General features: G+C 31.7%; 4 protein-coding genes across 6 annotated transcripts; all 4 read right to left on the bottom strand.

Moving 5' to 3' along the window:
- Positions 1 to 959: 959 nt before the first annotated feature.
- Positions 960 to 6624, bottom strand: LOC100266180 (ATP-dependent Clp protease proteolytic subunit 2, mitochondrial). 2 transcript variants are annotated; one of them, XR_002032102.2, is made up of 4 exons: positions 6058 to 6624; positions 4657 to 5083; positions 1653 to 1728; positions 960 to 1322 (listed from the first exon to the last, which is right to left on the bottom strand). XR_002032102.2 is itself a non-coding variant. In XM_002277033.5 (3 exons), the coding sequence occupies exons 1-2, from the start codon at positions 6356 to 6358 to the stop codon at positions 4659 to 4661; spliced, it is 726 nt and encodes a 241-aa protein (XP_002277069.1). In that variant the 5' UTR covers positions 6359 to 6624; the 3' UTR covers positions 960 to 1322; positions 4657 to 4658. The 2 variants fall into 2 exon arrangements, 1 of the variants encoding a protein (XP_002277069.1); XM_002277033.5 differs by lacking the exon at positions 1653 to 1728.
- Positions 6625 to 9450: 2826 nt separating this feature from the next.
- LOC100259458 (large ribosomal subunit protein eL42) lies at positions 9451 to 12467 on the bottom strand. Of its 2 annotated transcripts, XM_010650179.3 has the most exons (4): positions 12321 to 12467; positions 9998 to 10177; positions 9768 to 9842; positions 9451 to 9675 (listed from the first exon to the last, which is right to left on the bottom strand). In XM_010650179.3, the coding sequence occupies exons 1-4, from the start codon at positions 12321 to 12323 to the stop codon at positions 9616 to 9618; spliced, it is 318 nt and encodes a 105-aa protein (XP_010648481.1). In that variant the 5' UTR covers positions 12324 to 12467; the 3' UTR covers positions 9451 to 9615. The 2 variants fall into 2 exon arrangements, with proteins under 2 accessions (XP_010648481.1, XP_059593716.1); XM_059737733.1 differs by having other exon boundaries at positions 9451 to 9842; positions 12321 to 12423.
- Positions 12468 to 15184: 2717 nt separating this feature from the next.
- Positions 15185 to 17904, bottom strand: LOC104878992 (large ribosomal subunit protein eL42). The gene is made up of 4 exons (XM_010650184.3): positions 17639 to 17904; positions 16252 to 16431; positions 16030 to 16104; positions 15185 to 15621 (listed from the first exon to the last, which is right to left on the bottom strand). Exons 1-4 carry the CDS (start codon positions 17639 to 17641, stop codon positions 15562 to 15564), a joined length of 318 nt encoding a protein of 105 aa, XP_010648486.1. The 5' UTR covers positions 17642 to 17904; the 3' UTR covers positions 15185 to 15561.
- Positions 17905 to 20191: 2287 nt separating this feature from the next.
- LOC104878994 (uncharacterized) lies at positions 20192 to 21527 on the bottom strand. Its single transcript, XM_010650189.3, has 2 exons — positions 21073 to 21527; positions 20192 to 20887 (listed from the first exon to the last, which is right to left on the bottom strand). Exons 1-2 carry the CDS (start codon positions 21397 to 21399, stop codon positions 20357 to 20359), a joined length of 858 nt encoding a protein of 285 aa, XP_010648491.1. The 5' UTR covers positions 21400 to 21527; the 3' UTR covers positions 20192 to 20356.
- Between the last annotated feature and the right edge of the window lie 3378 nt (positions 21528 to 24905).

Here is a 24905-nt window from a genome sequence, read left to right as displayed (position 1 = left end):
GCTGCTGATACTTTATATGCCAAATGTATTTACTAATCTTTCTATAGAGCACAAGATTTCTGTTGAATTTATGAACCCTAGGATTTCATCAAATTCTCAGTGTTGCTCACTATGGATAAAACCCGAGTCTTGATGAATCTTAATCAGGTCAGAGAGTTTATGTTGCTGTTATAAGAGCAAGCTTTACACTTTAACAAATTTATGGACTGCAACCATGTTGTTGATGATTTTCACGTAGTATCATTCTTGGGCATTTGGCTGCTTCATAAAATTGAGGTTCGAGTGAATGAATATGGGTCATGAGTAGATTTTGTTGGCAATTCTTGTTTATTATACAGAGCAGATCCTCAACCTGTCATGTATCATAATCTCCTCCTGCATTTCCTACCATGGAGGTAGTCAATTCTTCACACTGATATCAGGGTGATTTTCCCTTAGAAGAAATCATCATGAATTTTCTGAAAATGGAGTAATATAGACACAAATAAAGGTTTATAGCTGAATGGGAATATAGCTTAAACAATACCCCATTGTATGATCTTTATGACATTGTTTTCTTAAAGGCAGACATTGCTTCACAGCAGTGTTCAAATCAGTAGCTCAACTTGTTTCTGATGCTAAAAATGACATATTGGAATGCTGAAATAGACAATTAAAATTGGTAAATTCATTTTTTAAAAATGGAAATATAAAAAAGTATATTATTATTGATAACAAAGCTTACTTTTATAAGATAATTTATCTCTATTATCATCATTACTTTTATGGTTTAATTTCATTTATGGTCTTAAGTTTGAATGTTAATATACTAAACCATTATTAGTACTCTCTGCCAAATCCTGAGGCCAAGCCAATTAGTTGAGAACTACTAAACCATCAGGGAAGTAAACAAAATGGAGATATGCATTCACCACAGAGCCTCTACGCCAGACAAAGTGAGTTTTAAGGAACACATCCTCTTCACTACCAAAATCTACTTTCGAAGGATCTATTCCCCTCTTTCCATATTGTTCAGAAAAACACAAAGGACCCATTTTATCCGAGTGTTACAGAAACTCCTTTCCTATGAATGTGATAGCAATGCCATCTTCAAATTTACAATCAAAATGGTGTTGATGAGAATCCGCTTGAGTTTCAGTCATAAATATGTGAAAAAAAGAAAGTCTCACAAAATTGCTAAGCATGTTCCCGATGAAAATCTAAATTATTGAGTATTAAAATAATGACTTGATTCATAAATAGATAAGTGAATGCTAGCCCCGTACAAAAAAAAAAAAGAGTCCCCGAAATAAAGCCATAGCTGCAGCCAGCTACCCCATCACCTGCAACAAGATCAAGATCGACAGAAGTTAGTAATCCAAGGAAGATGATTGAGAACAATTTTGGCCGGCAATTCTAGAAAAAACTAAACAGTTATTGTAATTTCAGACAGCAAAATCAGGTCTGCCAAGATCTCTAACTGAATAATATCTGAACACACACGAACTTAAAAAAATGAATTAAATGGGAGATAACTGGGACAAAAAACATGGGGAGCAGCTGAGCTAGTTTCAAAACAGAACAATTCTCAGACTGACTATTGTTCATAGTAGAAAAGTAGACTAGCAAGCTTTTGTTTTAAATATAATTTTGATTCAGGCTTCAATACCCACATGTAACAGCAGATTATTTGTTTATCATTATCCATAAAACTCATCACAGCTATGCAGCTTGATATCCTTTGGGAATCTGCAAGCAATTAGACATGCATAACAATGTACTCCAAACAGAGCTAAGACACCAACATGTGGTATTGGTAAAATAAAGGAAATATAAACAATTTAAAAAGCAACATGTATATTTTCCAGGAATTTGTAGATAATGATCTTGAAATTGCTGCAGTAGATAAAATGTAATGATCGGTAAATTCCCTACAGGCTATATGCACAATGCATGAAACTTTTGATCTGTAACTCCATTTATTTGGATGCATATAAGAATTTGGGTGTATAAAACATTAATTCAAACCTAGTATTACTAGTCTACCCTTAATAGATCAAACTCCTGAGCTCTTACAATGTATTCACATGTAAAGTCCAAAAAAGGTATACCAAAGTAACAGGGGTCCTTGGTATTTGTATCCCTTATTCATCTTCAGACAATCAAACAAATGCAGCCAAATTAAGAAAACAGAATGCCTTCATGTTCTGATTTTTATGAATTATGCTATCCTCATGTGTCTTGTTTTCTATGAATTACACTTCGACCAACAAGGTTTGGGAAAAATCCTAGTTGGAATCAAGACATTTTAGAAAACACACACGTATAGAGAGAGAGAGGTGGAAAATATAACCACCTGAAATATTTACATCAATCGGTCTGACATCAGCTTTTTGGAAAATGTGTCATGTAACAAACATGAGCACATAAAGGTCTCTAAAGGCACACACAAACATGAATCAGAAATATGTACTGAATGTAGTAGTTTTTGTTTTCTTCCTTCTTCTTCTTCCTCCCTTTCTTTTTTGAGAAGTTAAGAGGAATCAATATACTAATAATGACCATTCAACATGTAAAATTCCTATAACCTAAAAGAAAAGTGCAAGGGTCTCCACTCTCTGGGAAAATCAGCAATATGCACATTCTTGGAAGTTGTCTAAGCAAGAATGCCAAATTACAACCATGCTAACATTGTTATGTGGAAACAGTTGTGATATACCACTGAAATAACATAGGGAGAAACAAAGTTCACCGGAAGAGCTGAAAGTTTTGCAATGCCTACACATCCATAGGCAACAAAGTTCATTGAAAACACAATAAAGTTCAACCCACATGTTTACTACTAACCCAAGGCTTGCAAGGACAGCACATGTTCTGTGGATGACCAACACACGCAACAGAAAGAAGGACAAGGCAAGAGATTAAATTACTTAGGAATGTGGCTTAAGAATGAGCCCTGTTTTTATTTTCCACACCAATGACTAGAAGGATTTGGGCAGGAGAGGCCCGTAGGCAAAACAGTTAACTTCAGAACAAATAGAAGTTGACCTTCCAACTAGATTGATCCTACATATCCCAGTTGGAGTCAAATTAAATTTCTACTAGTCTCATTCAAAGTGTGTCAGGGACTTTGGGTCATCAATCAATTCTTTCCTTTCAAATGTAAAGATTTTCCAAACACGACATCACCATTCACATCTTGGCCAACACCCCACAGCTGAGACAACCATCAGATTGGGATATGCCCTGATTTCTCTCTATTCAGCATTAGGCCAACCAAAGTGTCATGCAAAGAAATAATGGAATCCCTAATGATAATCTCCAGACAATGCATCTACTTTTCAGCTCCAACAAATCAGATAATAGTCAGAATTTAAACAGGGCTTCTATCCAATAACAATAAAAATAAAATAAATGGAAGACAAGAAAAGGCACCTTAGAGGACATGCAGAGAGAACCAATAGCATTGGGCACAACCACAAAAAAATTGATCCAGGCTTTTGAGTCACTTAGAATCAGATTTATTTGATCCATATTTATGATATATGACAATTTGTGTTTAAGGCTCCAAACAAACAACTGCAAAGCTCAACCTCTCTACCATTGCTTCAACCTAATTATGTTTCTCCACAACTACTATATACATATATCTAGTTCATCCTCTCCTGGGAGATTACTCTTTATACTAGAAATCCTTTCAGTACAACAATCTATTCTGCAGTCTTACAAACTAATTTCATCGATAATGCCTCACAGTTCCACATGTAGCACATTTGCAACACCATATTTGGAGGTTACAGGTATCCTTAAAACCTTATCCCACTCTTTCGTAAATTTACACCAGTCAATTGACCGAATTGGAACAAGAAAGCAGTAAGAAAATGAGAGGCAAACAATAGAAGAACAGAAGATAGGAAAAACGGAGGGAAAACTAAAAGAGCACAAAAATTAAATGGTTGATAGCCTAACAAGATCCTTTATCTTCACACCAAACAAGCATAGGACTTCCCACAGCCAACAAATTATACAATTTATTCATCCTGCTCCACAAACACATTTACGGCATTTATTTAAGTTCCATAAAAATGGTGAGGACAAACCACAAATCAGGATGCAGTCAAAGCAAACAAATTTGTACAGTTAACCAAGTAGGTTGGCAGATATGAGTGTGAATTGTTGGGTCACAAGTGCAGGCTGCTACTACTGGCAAGCCCACATTTCACCCACACACTGAAGGCAGAGATAGAAGCTTAAAAGATCGTGTACAATCAGAAGCCTGAGAGACAGTGACTCACAGAGGCTAAGTACACAGATTCTTTTAAAACCCAACACTTGAATGCCAACAACATAGAGGCCTGCAATATAATTTGACAGTTTGACTAGTTGGGCCCCGAATGGTTTTTTCCCCAGAAGAAAAGTTAATTTTTTGTCATTTTTCCTCAAATTACACGATGCCTGGAATGGCAAGTGCTTAGGCAGCTCTAAGTTTGAGGCCTAAACCTGGCCAGAAAAAAAATTCCTTATCACAGTCACAGACAAAAGTTTCAGAAACAAGAAAAATCTTAAACCTTGAAGCACAGGTTCCACCAATAAATAAAATTAATAGAACTCATGTAAAAATAATTGGTAAACCACAAAAGTTTAACATTGTCAATAAAACGACAAAAGAGATCTTACCCTCAATCCTTATTAGAGCCTTTATCTTTGCCTTCATTCCCAACTGCATCAGTCACTAAAGCCATTGGTCTCTGATCAATAACCTCATCAATTATCCCAAACTCCTTTGCCTCTTCTGGGGTCATAAAATAATCCCTATCCATATTCTTTTGAATAATATCTAATGACTGTCCAGTATGCTTTGCATACAATGCATTCAGCGAATCCCAAACCCGAATAATCTGTTTTGTGTGAATAGTCATATCCTTTGCCTGCCCACTGTACCCACCTGAAGGCTGGTGAATCATAATTGTGGCATTTGGGAGTGCCCGTCTCTCACCCTTGGCACCCGCAGCCAATAGAAGGGAACCCATTGATGCAGCTTGACCCAAACAAATGGTATTAACTGGCGACCTAATGTACTGCATTGTATCATAAATAGCAAGACCTAGACAAATAACAGAAAAATAAAATCATAAGGACTTGAGAAAAATGCAATTGATCTACAACCAAATCATTACTAGCAATTTTCAATTAAGATTGACATTTTAAGTCAAGAAAATATATCATTCTTTATAAATAACAAGATGGTTATATAGGCATTGTTGTTAGACACCCTATAACTGTAAACATCTAAATCAAATATATGACATTTGTTTACAATTTTAGTAATGCTATACAAACAAAACCCATACAGCTGTTTGATAACAAAAATGAAAATGGCTTTTCAGCTTTGAGAATGCATCAACAAACATATTTTTCAATAGATAATTTTTAATATTCTTTCAATGATGACCCATTTTCAGGTAACATTGTTTGAAAATAAATCAAGAAACAACTTTTCCATGTTTTTTCAGTGTGGAAATGCATTAAGCTACACTTAGATTATGGAAAATGCTTGGGCATGCAAAGAAATCTCAAATACTTTTTCTTTTTCATTTGTCATGAATAATAAGAATGAATAACAGTTATTTTAAAAACTTATTATTTTTATAGATTGGTTGGGTCTTCACTGAGGGAGGGACTATTTTTTTGCTTCCCCTATTTTCTGTTTAGTCTTTTGGCACTCATTGTATGCGACCTGTCTACTCTTATGCACTTTTTAATGCATACTCTTATTTATCAAAAAAATATATATTTTTATTTCTTTGCATTTTCCCCACTTATTCCCTCTCCCTGTACTTTCCCTCAACCTTTTCTTAATCCAAACACAGCCCCTCTCTCTCTCTCTCTCTCTCTCTCTCTCTCTCTTTTCCCCTAAATTTTCAGTATTGAAACGTTTATCTTTTTCGGTCCTACACTGCAATCCTATCGAAGTAAATATACTCTTAATCTCATGATACTATAAGCATTATAATAATGCGAGAAAAAATCAGTATAAATCAATAAATCACAATGGATTCAACAAATATAAATTGATACCTGCGCTGACAGCGCCGCCGGGAGAGTTGAGATACATGTGGATAGGTTTAGAAGGGTTCTCGGACTCAAGGAAGAGCAGTTGAGCGACCACGACGTGGGCAGTATCGTCGGAGATCGGACCGTTGATACACACGATTCGCTCTTTGAGAAGGCGAGAGAAGATGTCGTAGGCTCTCTCCCCTCTTGAGGAGTGTTCTATCACCATCGGAATCAGAGCGTATGACCTGGTAGACACTGCAGTCGCCGCCGGAAACAACCGCCGTCCGGTGGCGGCACTGCAGAGTTTGGTTAGGGCACGCATGGCTCTGCAAAATGGAGTTAGGGTTAACGGATTCAACAGTTCTGAGGAGAAGGTTCTGGATTGGCTTAGGTTAATGGATTCAAGAGTTCTCGTTTCAGTAGAAGGTTCAGTTTGGCTTCCTCTCCAGTTTCTTATATTACAGTTTCGTCCGGTTTAGGCTAAACCCACCTCCACGTGAGCATCACGTGGCATGTACACCATCTGTCTCAAATTCTAATCTGAGTTATTAGAAAGTAATGATAGTTTCCTACTAAAATATATTCTTATATCGGAATTTTCGAGATTTCTTTTAAGTTTAAGTTTGGATAGTGGAAAGTACTAAACCAAAAAAAAAAAAAAAAGTTGTTAACAAAAATTATTTTCTTAATTATTCCATGAAAAAAATTATTAAAAATAAAATATAATTAAAACTAGTAAGCACCTTGCATATTTTCAAATTATTTAATATTTAAATGAACGGTTAAAAAAGGTAGTAAATAAAAATAATTTATTATTATTATTATTAATTTTTTTTATTACTTTTTCTCTCTATTTTTCTTTCTTTTACTTTTTTCCTTAAATTTTATGAAACCAAACATAACCTAAATCTTTTGATTATGAGATTCTTTTATAAATAATTTGATAATTATATAATTAGTTTTTTAAATAAAAAAATTTGAAGTTGAAATTGAAATCATAATTTTAGCTATCAATGTGATATTGTCCAAATTTTATAAAATATAGACTAATTTATATATAAATCAAAATATAATTTGTTCAAGAAGGAAATTAAATTAAACAAAAATGACTTTTGACTCAAATATAACCCACTCATAAAAATTTTATTTTAATTTATATAAAAAAATATTTTATATATTTAATAACATTTTAATAATATCAACATTATTATTATTTTTAGAAAATTATGTATTTAAATTCAACTCATCAATACGATTGAAATCTACCCCAAAACATGTAAAAAAAATTATTTTAATGGTATCCAAAAAAATATTACATATAATTCTCATAAAATTACATTGAATAATGTATTTCTATCGTATATGAGAGTTAATTTAGAATTCAGTATAACCTATTTGGAAACTACAATGTTCTTCTAAAATCTTTCTTGATCTTCCAAATATTTTTTAAAATAACTTTCATTTGTCTGTTTAGAGGATTAGAGGTAGAAGAAGAGAGAGAGTGAAAATCTCTTATTTGTTGTCCATTAAAGACATTTTAGTCTTTTACGAGTCTTTTTTAGATCGAATGACTTATTTGAATTGGTTACTTATGTGATTTGAGGCTGTGTCCAAGTTGAGGGTTAATTTGAAAAAAAAAAAAGCTCATTCCAATGGGGAAAGTGGAGAATTTAGAAGAGTTGCCTCAAGAGTTTGGTTGCAAGATTGGTGCTCTTTTGTCTTCTTACTTAAGCCTTCCCTTGGGTACCCAGCTCAAATTTGTTTGGGATGACGTGGAGGAAAGGCTTCAGAAAAGATTATCGATTTGGAAAATTTCCAAAGGTTGACTTACCTTAATTCATAACATTGTCTCTAGTATGCCTATTTATTTTATCCAAGAAGAGTAGATTGAGATTGGAGCAAATCCAAAGGGATTTTCTTTTAAGTGAAAAGGCCCTTGTTGCGAAAGTCTCATTTAATAAGTTGGTCTATTGTTTGCTCATATAAAGGAAACGATAGTTTGGGGGTGAGAAATTTGTCATTACTTAATAAGACCCTCTTGTGGAAATGGAATTGGTTTTTTGCAACAGAATGGAAGGCTCTTTGAAAGCAAGTTATTTGTGGTAAGTATGAGGAAAAAAAGGGGGGGTGGAGCTCCTATGAAGTGAAAGAAAGGAATGTGGTAGGTTTGTGGAAAGCCATCAAGAAAGAATAAAATATCTTGGCGATAATGACCTTTGTTTTTTTGTGGGTAATGGGAAGATGCTGAGATCTTGGAAGGATAGATGGTGTGGGAACAATCCATTGTGTATCTTTTTTCCCTCATTTGCCATAGAGTCGTCCAAGGAAGCTTGCATGTCAAATGTTTCAAACCATACAAAAGGGGGAGTATGGGCTCCCCGATTCTCTAGGTGAATTAATGATTAGGAGGTGATTATTGTGAAGAGTTTTTTTTAGAGATCGTAAGGAAAGAGGATGTACAGGATGAGAATGATCAAGTGGTTTAAACAAAGTCAAAAGATGGTAAATTTATTGTCAAATTTCTTAACAAGGCTTTGGAACCGGAAAGACAAGGCGATTTCCCTTCAAGTGTAATTTGGAACTCATGGATGTCACGAGAGTAGGTTTCTTTGCTTGAGAGGCTACTTGAAACAAGGTGCTAACTTTGGATTGGATTCAAAGGAGAGGATGACCTTTGGTTAGCAGATGTTACCTGTGTCTCTCAAAGAAAGAGACACTTAATCACATTCTATTGCATTACGATATGACAAGGATTCTTTGGCACTTGTTTTCTCTTTTTAGGGTGTCATGAGTTCTTCCTTTCGAAGTTAGAGAGACATTACTAGGGCAACATGGTTTTTTTGTGGCAAGAAAGGAAAAAAGTATGACAACCTGCTCTTATATGCCTTTTTTGGATTGTTTGAAAAGAAAAAAATAATTAGGCTTTTGATAATGAAAGGCGATCCAAAGGCTTAAACTTTCTTTCCTTTAACCTATGGGTTTGCGCTAAGATGTACTTAGTTTTTGAACCTTATTCTATTGTTAATTTTGTTGATTGGTTAGGCTTTGATTGATGAGGTGTTTTTGTTGTTCCCCTTTTTCCTTTTTAAGGCGCTCTTAAGCTACTTTTGTATACTTCCTAGGGTGCCTTTCTGGAATGTCTTGTTTTAATATATTGCTTTTTAACCATAAAAAAATAAAATAACCCAAAAAGAAGTAAAAAGGGTCAAACTTATAAAAATATTTTCTATTTACGCTTTTAAGAAAAAAAAAAAACAATTTTTGAGAATACATCAAAAACATATTCTTAAAAACTGATTTTAAGAACTTTTCTGGCAGCTATCCAATATCATCCATGCCATGACATCTATATTGCATCTTAATCTTGGAATGAAATTCAAGAAAACAAGTCCCTAACCCTACATGTACTCAATCTTGAAATTAAACATACTTCAAGCATCACAGAACATCCAACAAATTAATCATATTCAGAAATTTGGGAATGGAACACAATAATCAAAGTACAAAAAAGTAGAACAAACATAAAAGGAAGGGTCTAAAAGGAAGATAGTATAGCAAAAAAGACCATGAATAATCCATCTAAAATAGAGAAGTGCCCTTTCCCTTCTTATCCCCTCCAATCTCAAAATGCTTGCACCTCTGCAAAACCCAATGGCAATAATAAAAAAACTATGCCAAATGCCAAAGCAAACCAAAAGAAGGAAAAAGTAATCTATGGTCAAGACACTGACCTTGATTGGGTGTTGCGATACATGTTTGCAACCCTGGCATTGAAGCCTCAGCACAATCTTCTTGGTTGTCTTGGCCTGGTTTGAGAAAAAGATGGATCAATGCTATGGGGATTTGCCCTTATAAGCTTCTACTACAGATTTGAAAAATCCTACAAGCTCTCTCATTATAAGAAACATGAAACAATTGATAATTGCAAGGAAGAGGAGAATGCCAGAGAAAGGGTCTTTACCTTCTTGTGGAAGACGGGTTTTGTCTGTCCTCCATAACCTGATTGTTTGCGGTCGTACCTGCGCTTTCCTTGGGCAGCTAAGCTATCTTTACCCTTCTTGTACTGTGTCACCTTGTGCAATGTGTGCTTCCTGCACTCCTTGCTCTTACAATATGTCTTCTTTGTCTTTGGAACATTCACCTGTATATTCCACATTTAACCAAAACATTAAAATGGAAAACCATTGACAAAGAAGTAACAAAATATACATGGAATCTGAAGATGTATTATTGTAAGAAATTAATTATTAAATTTCAGCACCTGGTGAGATAACACATGCATAGAGCTGGAAAAGCAGAAAATTTCACATCAAAATTTGAACTAGCACGATAGCTAACAGTTAAATTTTCCAAAAAGATGAAAGCATGTGAAAGTTGAAACCTAATATCATAGACAAACTAATGATTCAGAAGACCAAAAAAGAAAAATCATCTGAACTTGCCGTTTTAGCATTTTAGCAGAATAATTCCTGGTTCAATATTTTTCCAAAAAGATGAAAACATAACAATCATCAACACACCCTTGTAATTCATAAGAATATAAAGTAATCAAGTGAACTGATCATTATTGTAACAGGTTTGAGCCTTATCTTAAAATAGTTTGACCTTTCAGAATTTTGTATTATTTCCTTGAATAATATTTGTTCAAGCCACTGCTTGTTCTGCAATAATCACCTACCTAAACACTATCCTCATTAGCTCATACCGCACTCATTATCCTGTGAAATTTAAATTGATTGCACTCTGAACTACAACAAAGCACAATTCTTATCATTTAAAACTATTATTCATAGTTTTTCTAACTATCCACATGAAAATCCATCAACACAACAACACTGTGTCTTGAGCATATGCCTTAACAGACTGATGCTTATCCAACTCAACCTAATTTGAGGCAGGAATATTATCCACAAGTCCTGATCAGCCTGGTTTTGACCAAAATCCCAAAATTCCAGGAACTTGTTTCAAACAACAAAATCCATGTGTGAATCCTTGTTAACTACCCCATTTGAAGCATACATTACGAAGATGCTTCTAACTCTGTGCTAGAGCAGCATAAGTACGTAACTTCTCTAATATATGTTTAACCACGAAATTGAGTTGCCAAGAACACTTTCCAGTTTGATAGAAATTCAATCTGTTCTCTAGAGAAAACACATAATTCAAGCTCTTAAAATCTCCTTCCTGTGCTCTCTCTGGCTTTAGAAAGCCTTTAGCCAGTGCTTCTATGTCTATTCTATATTTTGTTGACTAGTTGGGCTCTTTTTAATTCAAGAGAGATGTTTTTTTGTTAATCTCTCCATCTAATTGCCCCTTTTGCACAGTTATATACTCTGTGTATTTTGGTGAGCCTCTTTTGTTTAGATGCTGTTTATAATATTATTTTTTGCCTATAAAAGACAAACAAACAAGCTCCAATATGTAACAGAGAAAAATGCCATGCAATGAGCCATGGATCCAAACAGATGGCTTTGTCAATCTTATAAAATGTGAGCATTTAGACAGTCCAAAAAATTACAGTTCACAATGCAATTATTGTTCTCATTAATATCTAACAACCCACTTGCCTGCCAAGAAACCATATGAAAGTAAATTCAAACTTGAATCTTTACATAAAAAGGGGCAAAACTAGAGTCAGTGTTACAAAATCATGTCTTCAGTTCTTTGCCCTTGATTATTCAGCAATCAGACAACCATAATCATCCATTTGGTTGCCAAGAAAACCAAGGAAAAAGGTAGTAAAGAACTTATAATTTTGAATCATACATTTATTTTCAGTTTTAATTTCCGGGAAAGTTAAACTCTCACCTCAACTACGCCAAATGGTTCAGTAAGAAATTTCCATCAAACTTGATTTATTTTTCATTTCCTACGTTTTCTAAGAAACCAAATGGAAACAAAGGGGCACTATCAGGTGACCCATTCAAAGAGATGGCACCAGAGCCAGAAAAACTTACAGATCTAAGAAAACCCACCTAAAATATAAATAAATAAATATCAAATTTAGCTTAGTTTGGTTTCTCAGGAAGGAAAACAAAAGAAAATACTAAAATCATCCAACCTTTTTCCATCATCTGGGAACCAAGAAAAGTCCCCAGCCCATTATATCTAGTACAACCATTTGGCACATCTGGGGTGAGGCTTTCACTTTACAGACATCAAATCAACACCAAATCATAAGAATCATGGTTCCATCTTTTCTCCACTTCTCTTCCATTTTCTCAGCAACCAAACATATTATTAGGGTAATAGTAAAAGAACAAGCATAAAGTAAGAAAACTTACCATGATGATGTGCTAGGGTTCTCTCCTTCAGTTCTTCGCAAACCCTAGGCCTCTGCTAGGGTTTTATTATTAGTTTTATACAGCGAACGAATCGGCTGAAAAATGAAATTGGGCCTTGGGTCTATAATGGGCCCTCCAGTTCCTAACGGACCAACCCAACCAAATATTGGCCCTAAGTTTATCAGTTTGCCAGCCGAAAGAACTCGGAATTTTTTTTTACAAAATCTATTTAAAAATTTAAGAAATTTCAAAATTTTTCAGTATTTATATTGAAGAGATTTCGAATTAAAAATTATTTATTCAACTTTTTCTTTTCTTATTTTTTTTCCTTATTATTTTCTTTCCCATAAATTTTCTTTGCATTTTCCATGACTTAAATGAAATTCAAATTTTTAGGGATAAGATTTGTATTAATTATACTAAAGAATAAATAGAAATAATTATTTTTTCAACACCATACTACAACTGGCATTGCAAAAATATTGATTTTAAATTTGATTTTGAGACAACTAGAATGGGGGAGTGTTGGAGTTGGATTTGGGTATCTAAGCGGACTGACTCGATCTGACCCAATAAATAAGAGAAATAAAAGAAGTTTTTTAGAGTTTTAAAATTGCTCAAAAATTATTACCATTAAATAAATAAATAAATTCTCTTTCCGAAAAAACTTGAAACTTTTTCTTTCTACAGGAAAACTCTTCATCCCTAAAACCAAAAAGTGAGGAACATGTTTTCTTTTTTCTCTTAAAACAACACAAAGAATACATTTTTGTCTTTAATGAAAAGGCCAAAGTCTCTTCTCTTGAAGGTTTTTTTTTTCCCCTCCATGAAAACGAAAGTAAAAGCTCTTGTACTGTAAAATAAAAAAATAAAAATGGTTATCGTTGTTGATAGTTTCATTTATGACTTAAAACTAGAAAATTCATTAGTGAAAAAAGTCAATTGGGATTGTTAGGCATTTCAAAATGCAACTCAAAAGCCTTATTTTTCATGAAGGAGAACTATGTTGCTTTTTTAATTTATTAATATAAAGTTCTTTCATATAAAATATTAAAAAGAGATAAAAATATATTTTTAAGAATAAAAGTAATTTAAAAAATAAAGGATATTTTTAAAACGTTGAAAAATAGAAAATAAAACAAAATTAATTTCAAATATTATTTTAGAAGTCCTCTGGTTAACATTCGGAATAAAACAAAGGAAATTACTTAATATGTTACAAAAGATATACACGTATCTAGTGTCCATTTGGACAAGGAAACTGCTGCATATGTTACAAAAAAAATATATATATACTTGGTATAAATTTGGATATACTTCCTGTTTTTCATTATTAAAATTAGAAATTTCTCTATAAATGATGTCAACTTGTATTAAAGTACAAAGCAGCTTAACGACAATCTTAACTTGCACTAACCTTGACATCTTGGAGAAGAAATCCATTCAACTTGTGGGTTGAGAAATTTAGACTTGTGATACTCTAACTTGCAATGACCTTGATATATTGGGAAAGAAACCCGTTCAACTTAAAGATTGAGAAATCTAACTTGCAATGACCTTGATATATTGGGAAAGAAACCCGTTCAACTTAAAGATTGAGAAATCAAGTTGAGCAATCCAAACTTGTGCCGAGTCTAACTCATAACCTTGACATATTGGGAAAGAAACCCATTCAATTTGTGAATTGGGAAATCTGTGCTTGTGATGTATAAAAAATACGTAAGTTGTGTTTGGTTCCAAGAAAATACTAAGAAAAGAAAAAAAAAATAGTAAGAAAAATGATTTTTTTCATATTTAGTTGTTTTATGAAAAATATAAAAGAAAATCAAATGTAATTAAAATTTCATGTATGTTTAAATTATTTAATTTTTATATTGATGAATTAAAATAAATAAAATAAGTTCGAAATAACAAATGTAAATAATTTATTGACTTTTAATCTATTTTTTATTTTTCTTCACTTCTTCTTTCTTTTTATTTTTTTTTTATATTTTCTCTCCCTTGCTTTTTCCCTCAATTTTTTCGAGAACCAAACATAGCCTTAATGATATGGCCTCAACCCTATTTTCGCCTCAAAATTTGAAGTAAGAAGTCCTGCAACAATTCTCAATGCTAAAGCTCAACGTGTATGATGGGGCGGGAGATCCTTTTGACCATCTCATTCATTTCAGATGGGTAAAGGGTAATAAGTAATAACACTTGAAAGTGGTAATGATGCTTTGTTGTGTAAGGTATTTTCCATCTAATAAGATTTAGCCTTGTCATTAATCCATTTGGACAACTCTCCTAGACCATTACACTTAGTGCCCTCAATGGAAATCAGTGGGCAAAGACACCCAATTCACATCATTTAAATATATTTTCTTGTTTTTTATTTTTAAAATTAGAAACTCCTATATAAAAATAAAATTTTCCTTAGAAATAATTTTCAATAAAATTTGTAATAATAAAATATTTTATACCTCCTCGTTTTTTTAAAAATAATTTTTAAAACCATTAGCTTTTTTCAATTTAAACCTCCAAAAGTTATAAGATATATAAAGTGGCTATCATTTTTCTATCTTAAAAACATAAAATGGAAAAAAACATGGAGCAATTAACAGAGAAATCCACCCATGACTTGTGAGTTGTGGCATGGCTTTATCAGTAGAGTTCCTAGTCTCAAAATTTCCTTTGGCATTTTGATGAAAACTGAAATAAAAGAATATGAGATTTGGTTTCTTACCAACTCCAAGACCCAACAAAACAAACTGTTACAAGACACTAATCATGACTCAAGCCAAGTTGTTAGTTGTTAATTAATATATATACCACCTCCATGGAGGTTTGGAGGTTTGACAGGATTAGAGGGAAACCTTGGATCATGACATCAAATCTCTTTCATTCCAATGTGGATTCCATTTACCCCACCAATGGAATGGATACATTTCATCCATTGATCTTACAAAACGCCATACAAGAATTACCAATTATATGGGATTTGCAGCAAATGTAAAACCAACTAATAATGGAAAGGCTCCCAACAACTCTCCAGTTGGAAACCCACCTAATCTTCAGGATAAGTTCAAGCTAGATCACTCTTTGATAAGACGAATCCTAATCAGACAAATTTGATGGCAGCATAAAACTACAAAAATCTATAAATCAAAGTTTGTTTGTATTTCTTGCTGAAAACAAATAGAAAAGCTCAAAAGCATAACAAAAATGGAAGATGGACCCTGCAATTGCCTGGTTTTGCAATCTAAAATAGAGAAGTGCCCTTCCCCTTCTTATCGCCACCGATCTCAAAGTGCTTGCACCTCTGCAAAATCCAATGACAGAAGCTGAGGTTCATTTGGAAACAGTTATTAAAAACAGTTTCAAAATTTGCTAACTTAAAAAATACATTTGACAAATTTTTGACTGAAAACGGTTTTAAAAATTTGTTCTGAAAACATATTACATTTTAGAACAAATATGATGTTTTCAGGTGTTTAATTTTAGAGTATTACAAGAACAACTTAAGATATGAGAAATATTTTGAAAACTTTTCCATAGTTCGTAAGTACACAAGAAAACTATTTTTCACACATAAGTTCCCAAACAAAACTTTATTTCTAAACATAACTGAGAATGGTTTTTGAAAAGATTGCCAAACAAGTCCTAGGTGTTCACTAGGAATGAGGAGGGACCAAGAAAACAAATAAGCGATTTAAGTTTGAGATATGACCTTGATTGGATGCTGGGATACGTGTTTGCAGCCCTGGCATTGCAACCTCAGTACTATCTTCTTGGTGGTTTTTGCCTGATTAGGTGATTAGGTGAAAAGCAATCAAAGGTTATGAAAATTTGGCATATAAAAATATAAATAGCAATCTCTGAGAAAAGTATCACACAACTTAAAAAAAGGGTTAAAATTTCCAAGGAAATAAGGATATAGATGGATTGTTACCTTTTTGTGGAAGACAGGTTTGGTCTGTCCTCCATAGCCTGACTGTTTCCGATCATACCGGCGTTTCCCCTGGGCTGCAAGGCTATCTTTTCCTTTCTTGTACTGTGTCACCTTGTGCAAGGTGTGTTTTCTGCATTCTTTGCTTTTGCAGTAAGTCTTCTTGGTCTTTGGAACATTTACCTGCCAAAGCCAGAGAATGATTCATATTCAAACAAAGTAATTACGAAAAAGAATTGCAAAAAAAAATCTAACAATGCCAATGTCTAATATTTCTTTACTTGAAACTGGGGTGAAGCTTCAAGTGATGTTTGATTTCAAAACAGGAAAACTTGGCGGAAAATTTTGAGGGATGGTCTGAACTTGGTGATGTAATTCAAAACTGTACAAATATTCTTGGAAGTGTTTGCATTACAAGATTTGTGGATCATCAACAAATAAAAACATAAGCACCAAACACACTGCCCATAAGATTAAGATAAGTTTAACATGTCCACTTGTCGCTACCGTCCTGAATTTGAAATTGGTAGGCAATTTCAGATAATTTCACTATTCAAACATATTTTCTCTGATTGTCCTCCTCCTCCAACTGCCGATGAATTCCTCCTGGGACAGATGTAATTATCTAACTCTTTTTTAAAGTTTTTTAAAGAACCGCAAGTGGGTCTTCAGTGGACATCACCATACTACCTAATTGATTTTTAACAAGGTATCACCTGACATAACTGAGATACACATTGCTATATTCTATACTCTTCATTCTAATCCTGAAATTTGTAGTTTTGTGATTCATCCACCTCACCATCTGCTTACCTTAACCAAAAGAAAATTCCGAACTCGTGTCACAACCACACAATGCTCAACTCTATCATTCTCGACATAGTTATGCATAATCTCATGAGTAACTTGTGTAGTTTCATACTGGAAATAAGTTTGCACACTATCCATAGGCATTATATATATGAGCCAAATCTTCAGCTTCTTTCCTATTTTTTGATTTTTTTTATAGGAGGATGGAAAGAAAATCAACAGAAGCGCCATGAGGAATAAGGACTAGGAATCAAACAACAAATCAAAGAAAGACACGCACAACTGTATTCATTTCTTTTCCATTTTGGACTGTCTCTTCCCTGATTTTCTAAACGAAAAGACAAGGTTCCCATCAGATTCCAAGCTCAGATAATCCACTAGTTTTGAAGAGATAGGACCAAATGGAAACTGAATATGCAGACTAACAAGCACTACTAACCAATTAAAAAAGGCCCAAATTTAGTCCCCGTTTGGTTTATGAGACAATATGGGGAAAACGAACAAATTACCAAACGCTCTCTTACCAAACAACGCGAGCAGGAGATTCAAAATAAGATTAATTAGATGATATTTTTCTTACCATGGTGACCGAAAATTCCCGGGAAAAATTGGGGTTTTTTTTTTTTTTTTTTTTCTGAGAGCTCCTCTCTGTTGCCGCCTGCAGGAACCTCCGGGCTAGGGTTAGGGTTTTGCGATCTCCGCTCCTATCCTCTAGTTCGACTCCCCTGCCGCCTTCTTAATTTTGCCACGTCATATAGATTAGAAAAAAATGAATTATCATACCATTCATTTTTATGAGAAATAATAATCAATAATAATTCAAAATAATTGCCCGAAGAAACAGCCCGAATGACTTTGGATGAATTCACGACGCTTCGTAACGTAGAAGAAAACTTTTTTATTTTTTTTGAAAACACATTTTATTAAGAAGAATGAAAATTGTTTTAAAAAAATGAAATATATAAATTATTATTTAGTGTTTTTGAATTTTTTTTTTGAAATCTTTAATTATTTATTAAAATATTATAAGATCCTTATAATTAATCAATTAAAATAAAATAATTTTTAATATAGAAATATATCATTTATAATAATCTATGATTGAAAAATAAATAAAATATTTATATAATACTTTTAAGATAATATTTTATTTCAAAAATATAAATGAGATCATGATTTATTCATATTAATATTTTATATTTATAACATTTATATTCTACGTCACTTTTTAAGTTTTATTAAAACTTAATATTTATTATTTGATAATTTAAACTAATTTTAAATTAAATTATACTTAAATTATTAACTTATAACTTATTACTTGAATTTTATTTTAAATATTAAGATTATTTGATAAAATTAATTTTTATAATTAGGGAAAAGGAAGGTTGTGGAATAGTAAAATAAATTGTAAAGATAATTAGAACAGACATAATGAAAATATAAAATAATGATGTAAAATTAAAAATAAGTTAATTTATTTATTTATTATTTAAAATTATTTTTTACTTTTAAATTATATCATTAAATTATTTTATCAAATATACTTAATTTATTTAATGACTTAAATTAAGTTATGAAATCATTTTAATTTACTAAGTGGTGTTTGTTTTTTGACTGAATATAAAAAACTAAAATATAAAAGTAACTTGTTGACATCATATAATATAGCTAAAATGAATTTGTTATCAATAAGTTCAGTTTAGTTATGTTGAATGATATTAATATGTTACCTTTAACTGAATGGAAAAACAAAATATTTTGACTTTTTCTATTAAGCCAAAAAACAAACACCACCTAAATTGATTTATCGAACACCTACCTATTATATTATAAAAAATTATAATTTATAATCTAAACAAATTAATGTTTCATAAAACATGAAAAATAAATTTTAAAACCACTTTAAAAAAAAGCAATTTTTTTTCAAAAATATATTCTAACAAATAAATATTAATTTTTATCTCATACCCTCTAATAATTTTTTTTAATGAAATAATTCAAAACAATTTCTTAACCTTCAAGAAGTCCTAACCCACTTCTTTTTTTAATATCCTTTTAAGGCTATGTCCGAAAATGTCAAACGCACACGGCATACCAAACCATTTTTATAATGCAAGTGTTTTTTCCAATAAATAATTTTATCGGTAATTGAAACAGTAAAACTTCCTTTTATAAATTAGAAATTAATTTAAAATAAACTTAGTCCACCGAATCTTCTAAACTATTGGATTATGGCGGCTTTGCGAAACCCTTATCTAGATTAAGCGTGAAGTGCTTGTCAATACCAATTATAATTGACTTTGTTTTTTTCTTTCTTCCAAGTTGGAAAGTTGAGAGTTAGAAAGAGAATATTTCTATTAATTATTAATTTGAAATAAAACAAAAAAAAGAGTAATTGGATGATAAAAGATCAGCTCCCAGTGAGTGCATGGCACTAACAAATGATAAATGGAGCCATCATTATTATGTAGTTTGAATTAGTGCACTACCCATTCATTTTAAAATAAATAATATATACAAATAAATATGAATAATATTCTTTTATTTTTTAAATATTGGAATTTTTTAAATAAAAAATATAAATAATAATAAGACATATAAAACACTGAGGTGGAATGCCGTTGTTAAAACTGGGATTGTATCATCAAAATACGATGATATCAAATATTATGAAAACCCGGTCCAAGATAAACAACAATCATTGGGAGTATAAATATTTTACTTATTCAATCTCATCACAAATATATAAAAATATGGTCTATGATTTGTTTAGAAATTTGGTACCACCAAATCCATTGTGGAAAATATACAGTCGTCGTGTGATGTTTTGATATCAGTCTATCAGAGATTAGTTTTAGCGTAAAAAGATTTTCTTCTGTTTTTTTGTTTTTTTTTTTAAGTTGTTATAAAATTAAGTAAACATGAGAACAAATAAAAAAGACAAGAATATTTTGGTTTTTTTCCTTGGGTCAAAATGGGCCCCAGACAACCAAAACTGACCGCAGTGTCCATGGGCCATGAGCTGACCCCGGAGTCCATGTCAATGTTCACCTCTCCCACGTGCCTTCCATGTGACAACCCCAACTACCATTTAAAGCAGAGCAAAAAAAAGCAGAGAAACTACTTAAAGTTCAAGAACAACGACCCCTTTTTGACATATAGAGACATATTTTTATAACAAATTTACACAGGATACCATTGTCCACAAAACGGGAATGCCTAGTCTCAACCACCGGCTCAATCTAGTGCAGATAGACGCACCACACTAGCGTGCACATGGGACTGCCATTCCTGTTCACAACAAAATTCCAATCGGAGTGCGGTGGTTTCTCTCAAGAAATCCCTCTAAAATCACTTTCTTCTTGACTTCTTCAGAATTCGAACTTCTATCGTCAAAATCTGAATTTACGCTTTCGTTCGATTTCGAACCCGATCTCAGGTAAGGAACGAAATAGAACCATGCAGAAGTAAAGAGAATTGCGAATAGTCTTCCACAGATCACCATCATTGCCAATGTCACCATTATGATCGTCATTGCAATGACGGAGTCAGCTTTCCCGGCGAGTTTTCCATCTCTTGGAGAATTTTCAAACCGCAAAGCCGGTTGTTTTTGGCGTCTTCGAGCTGGAAATGAATCTGAACGTGCCATCGGTGCTGCCGGAGATGTGGTCGCCGACACGTTTTCCGGCGAACTGGGTTGGCTGAGTCTTGACCTTTTGGATTCTAGTTTTCTCTTTTTGTGACACGTGGCGCCCTTAGAAGAATCCAAACGATCTAAGTGTTTCCGATTTTCGGGGGTGATGCTCTGAGCTGTTCCGTACCTTGTCTGAATAAAAAAAAGAGAAGAAAAAAAAAAGTTTCAGTGATGCGAAATTGCGCCTGGGGTGTAGTAGTCAGCATATAGAAACCGAAGCTCTCAGCTCTGCAACTGCTAGCTCAAATTTGTTAAAACACGGCTAGGGTGTATAAATTCTAGTTTTCCGCAAGAGGATAGGGAATGAATTCACTTACCTTGGCAGTTTTCTCCAACACCACCTGAGTTCCATGGCAGGCGCCCGAATTTTGACTCGTCGAACGGAGGTTTTCCGGCTTTTCCGGCTTTTCCGGCCGAATTTCATCGTCCCGGTTCTCCTTTTCCGGCACGGAAGCGTCCACCGGCACAGTTTTGGCGGCAGATTTCTTGACTCGGAACCTCGAACAAGAAAAACCAAAACGGCTCTCTTTCCGGTTATCGGATCGGGGATCATCGCAGGACTTTTTGATGGGGAATTTCCCGCAAAATCGGGAAAAGGTTGGAAAACATGAGGTTTTACGGGTGGGTTTAGGGATTTGGGCCATGGAATAGCGAAGGAGGTGGAGTCAGCATGGAGGGTTTTGAAGAGTGAGGAGGGCTTGGCGTTTGAATAAGTGTGTATGAATTCACAGTTTTTAGTAAGAATGACAAAAAATTGATTGTAAAATAACCGATAAATATGTATTTTAAACTAAACTTTTCTAATTAATTTCTTCTACAGATGTAGTTGGTTGGAAGGATTGACTTGGACTCGTAGCCTCAATCTTGTCTTCCAAACACGCCTTTACCTGTTAATTCTTTTCCTCTTGCAACATCAATAATAATAATAATTCTAATTAATTTTTGTTGGTTGGAAGGATTGACTTGAACTCGTTGCCTCAATCTGTCTTCCAACACGCCTTACCTGTTAATTCTTTTCTTCTTGTTTTAATACTAAAAAAAAACACCAATAATAATAATAATAAATAAATAAATAGCTTTTCTTTAAAGTGTCTTAACAATTTCATGTTTAAGATGAAGCCGTTGTGTTAATTTTCATTCGGGCGAAGAGTTTTTTGAAAATTAATTTTATTTACAAATTATTAAAACATCATCATGAAGAACACAATATATTGAATGTTTAAGAAAAATAGTTGTATTAGTTTTAAAAATTACTATTATTTTCTTATTTTAAAAACAAAAAACAAAAAAATATGTTTCACTGCAAAGTATTTTTGAATAATAACTAACTAAAGGATCAATTTTAAAATAAATTATTATTATTATATAATAAATTAATAAAAAATACTATCAGATATATATATATTTTTCATATTCAAATATCAATTGAATTCCTTTAAAAGCATTGCTAAAAAAAAAAAAAAATACCCTAAAAACAATCATTCTATATCATACTTAAAAATGTAGATAAATACGGATTTATTAAAGTTGTGTTTGGCTCCTCATAAAATTTAAAGGAAATACAAAGAAAAGAAAGAAAGAATATATATATATATAATTAATCAATTAATTATATATGTTTTTTAAAACTGATTCTCTTATTTTTCCTTTTTTAAAGGAAAAATTAAATAATTTTAAAAAGTATAAAATTTTAATTAATTTTAATCATATTTTATATTCTTTTGTATTTTTTTATAATGAAATTAAATGTAAAAAATCATTTTCCTTATATATTTTTTGTTTTTATTTAGGTTATGTTTGGTTAAAAAAAAATGATTTTCTTGTGTTTAATTTCATTATAAAAAATTATAAAAAAAATCAAATATAAATAAAAGTTTTAAAATATTTATATATATTTAAATTATTTAATATTTATATAATAAAATTAATTAATTAAAATTTTTATTTTTTTTTCTATTTTTCTTTTATATTTGTTTCTCTCATAATTTTTTCTCAAATGTTTTGGAAACCAAATATTGTCTTAATATTTTCTAAGAACCAAATATAACATAAATGTTTTTTTTTTTTAATTTTATGATATTAATATGATGAGTTTTTGGTCAACAGCATGTAATTTCCCATGAAAAATAAAATAAAATGCAAATATACGATGGTGATGGCAGGAACAAATATTACACGGCTTCTACGTGAATACCATCTCTACTTTGCCGTGATTCACATGGACCCAAATCTAATAATAATAAAATTTAAAAAATATCTTCTTTTAATTCCTATATATATTATTTTTTTTATATGCTCAAATGAAACTGCCTATACTGTCCGGCCGCAATCTCCATTTTAATTATTTATTATTAAATTATTTTGATATATTTAATATTATTTTCTCTTTCTCTCATTTTCCCAACCAACAACCAAGAGTGTGCAAATTTAATTCTACGTTCATATTGATGGGTATAGTCGATTTATTGGTGGGGATTGTTATGCAATTAATGAAGTGTATGTATAACCCAGAGGCCCTTATGGTGCCACGTGGTTAGAGGTGTATTAACGAGTGGCTTTCTAGTAATCTCCGTAATTTTTATGTATTTATTTTTTCTGAATCTTACGTCATCAAACCCACATATATATATATAAATATATTTTTTATTAAAAAAAGGAGAAAAATTTTAGAATATGTTAATGCTATATTTAGTTGCGGAAATTAGAAAAGAAAAAATTGTTGAAGAAAATAATTTTTTTTTATATTTGAGTTCATTATGAAAAATATGAGAAAAAATTAAATATAATTAAAATTAGTTAGAGATTTATGAAAGTTAAAATTATTTAATTTTTATATAATAAAAGAAAATAAATAAAATATATTAGAAAAAACTTATAAAAATAATTTATTAATTTTAAATCTATTTTTTATTTTTCTTTGTTTTATTTTATTTTTTCATTTTCCTATCTATTTTCTTTCCTTTATAATTTTTGTCAAATTTTTTGAGAACCAAATATAATTTGAGGAAAGTTTAGGGCTTATTTGGTAATCGTTTTCTAAGACAATTATGGAAATAGTTTTCTATAACGGTTTTTTAAAATTATTCTTTGATTTTTGTAGAATAAAAGTCTGTTTTGAAACCTAAAATGCTTTTAATTTATTTTTAATATTTTTAAATATATTTTAAAAATGATTTTTATATATAGTGATTTATTTTTAATTATTTTAATTATTTCTTAAAATATCTCTTAAAAAATAAATGAAAACAATAAAATACAACTAAAAGATATTATTTGAAAACGTTTTGTTTTTTATTTTTAAGAATATAAAATAGAAAATAGTTTTTTTGTTGTGAAATGTGTTTTCTTTATTTTTTGTTATTCATAATAAAAAACTGTTGTAAAAAACAATTCCAAACATGCTCTTAATTATTTTTTAAAATAAATTTTATTTGAAAACTCAAATACGAAAGACAGTATTCTCAACTTATTTTTCATAAAAGTTTCATACATACAAAAAATATCAAACTATTTTTCATATTTTCAAATGTTATGAAAAACATTATATCAAGCATCAAAAATTTAATTTCAAAACAATTTTTTATCATAAGTTTGTTAAACATATTCTTTGTCATAATATCTTTTCAAAATACAGGTGAATCACATTTTACTTTGGAGGTTTATCCAAATATTGTGGTGGATGGGACTTGGGAGGCTTGTTTTATTAGTCAAAGAAACAGCAACATCTCGCCCCGGCAACAAATATCAAAGTTTGAAAGGGAAAATAAAAAGAACAAGTGGTGTGAATTGGTCCGTGATCACTGAAGAGAGATTAGTGTGAACAAGAAATGTGAAAAACGATATGATTTTGTACTGAGGATGGAGCCCAATTGCGATTCTGCGAATGACCGACTTATGAGCAGATTCATGGATTTCGTGCCTCAACATCTTAAATGAAATAAAATTTGGAAAATTTTGGAGACGGCAGTTTTCAAGTAGGAGTAATATTGATGGTATGATTGACAATGACACCATTGAAATTTTATACCGGATTTTAGGTTTGAGATTGTTTGGTGTACAAATTTTTTTTCATTAAATATCCATCAAGAAAGAAGTTTTATATATCATATATAGTAGATTCCTGGATGACAATGAGGGAGGTTTTTTAGCC

The sequence above is a fragment of the Vitis vinifera genome, chromosome 1 (assembly GCF_030704535.1).
Source record: "Vitis vinifera cultivar Pinot Noir 40024 chromosome 1, ASM3070453v1".
Classification (NCBI taxonomy): domain Eukaryota; kingdom Viridiplantae; phylum Streptophyta; class Magnoliopsida; order Vitales; family Vitaceae; genus Vitis; species Vitis vinifera.
The sequence above is the reverse complement of the archived record's forward strand: the minus strand, read 5'-3'. Positions and strand labels throughout refer to the sequence as shown.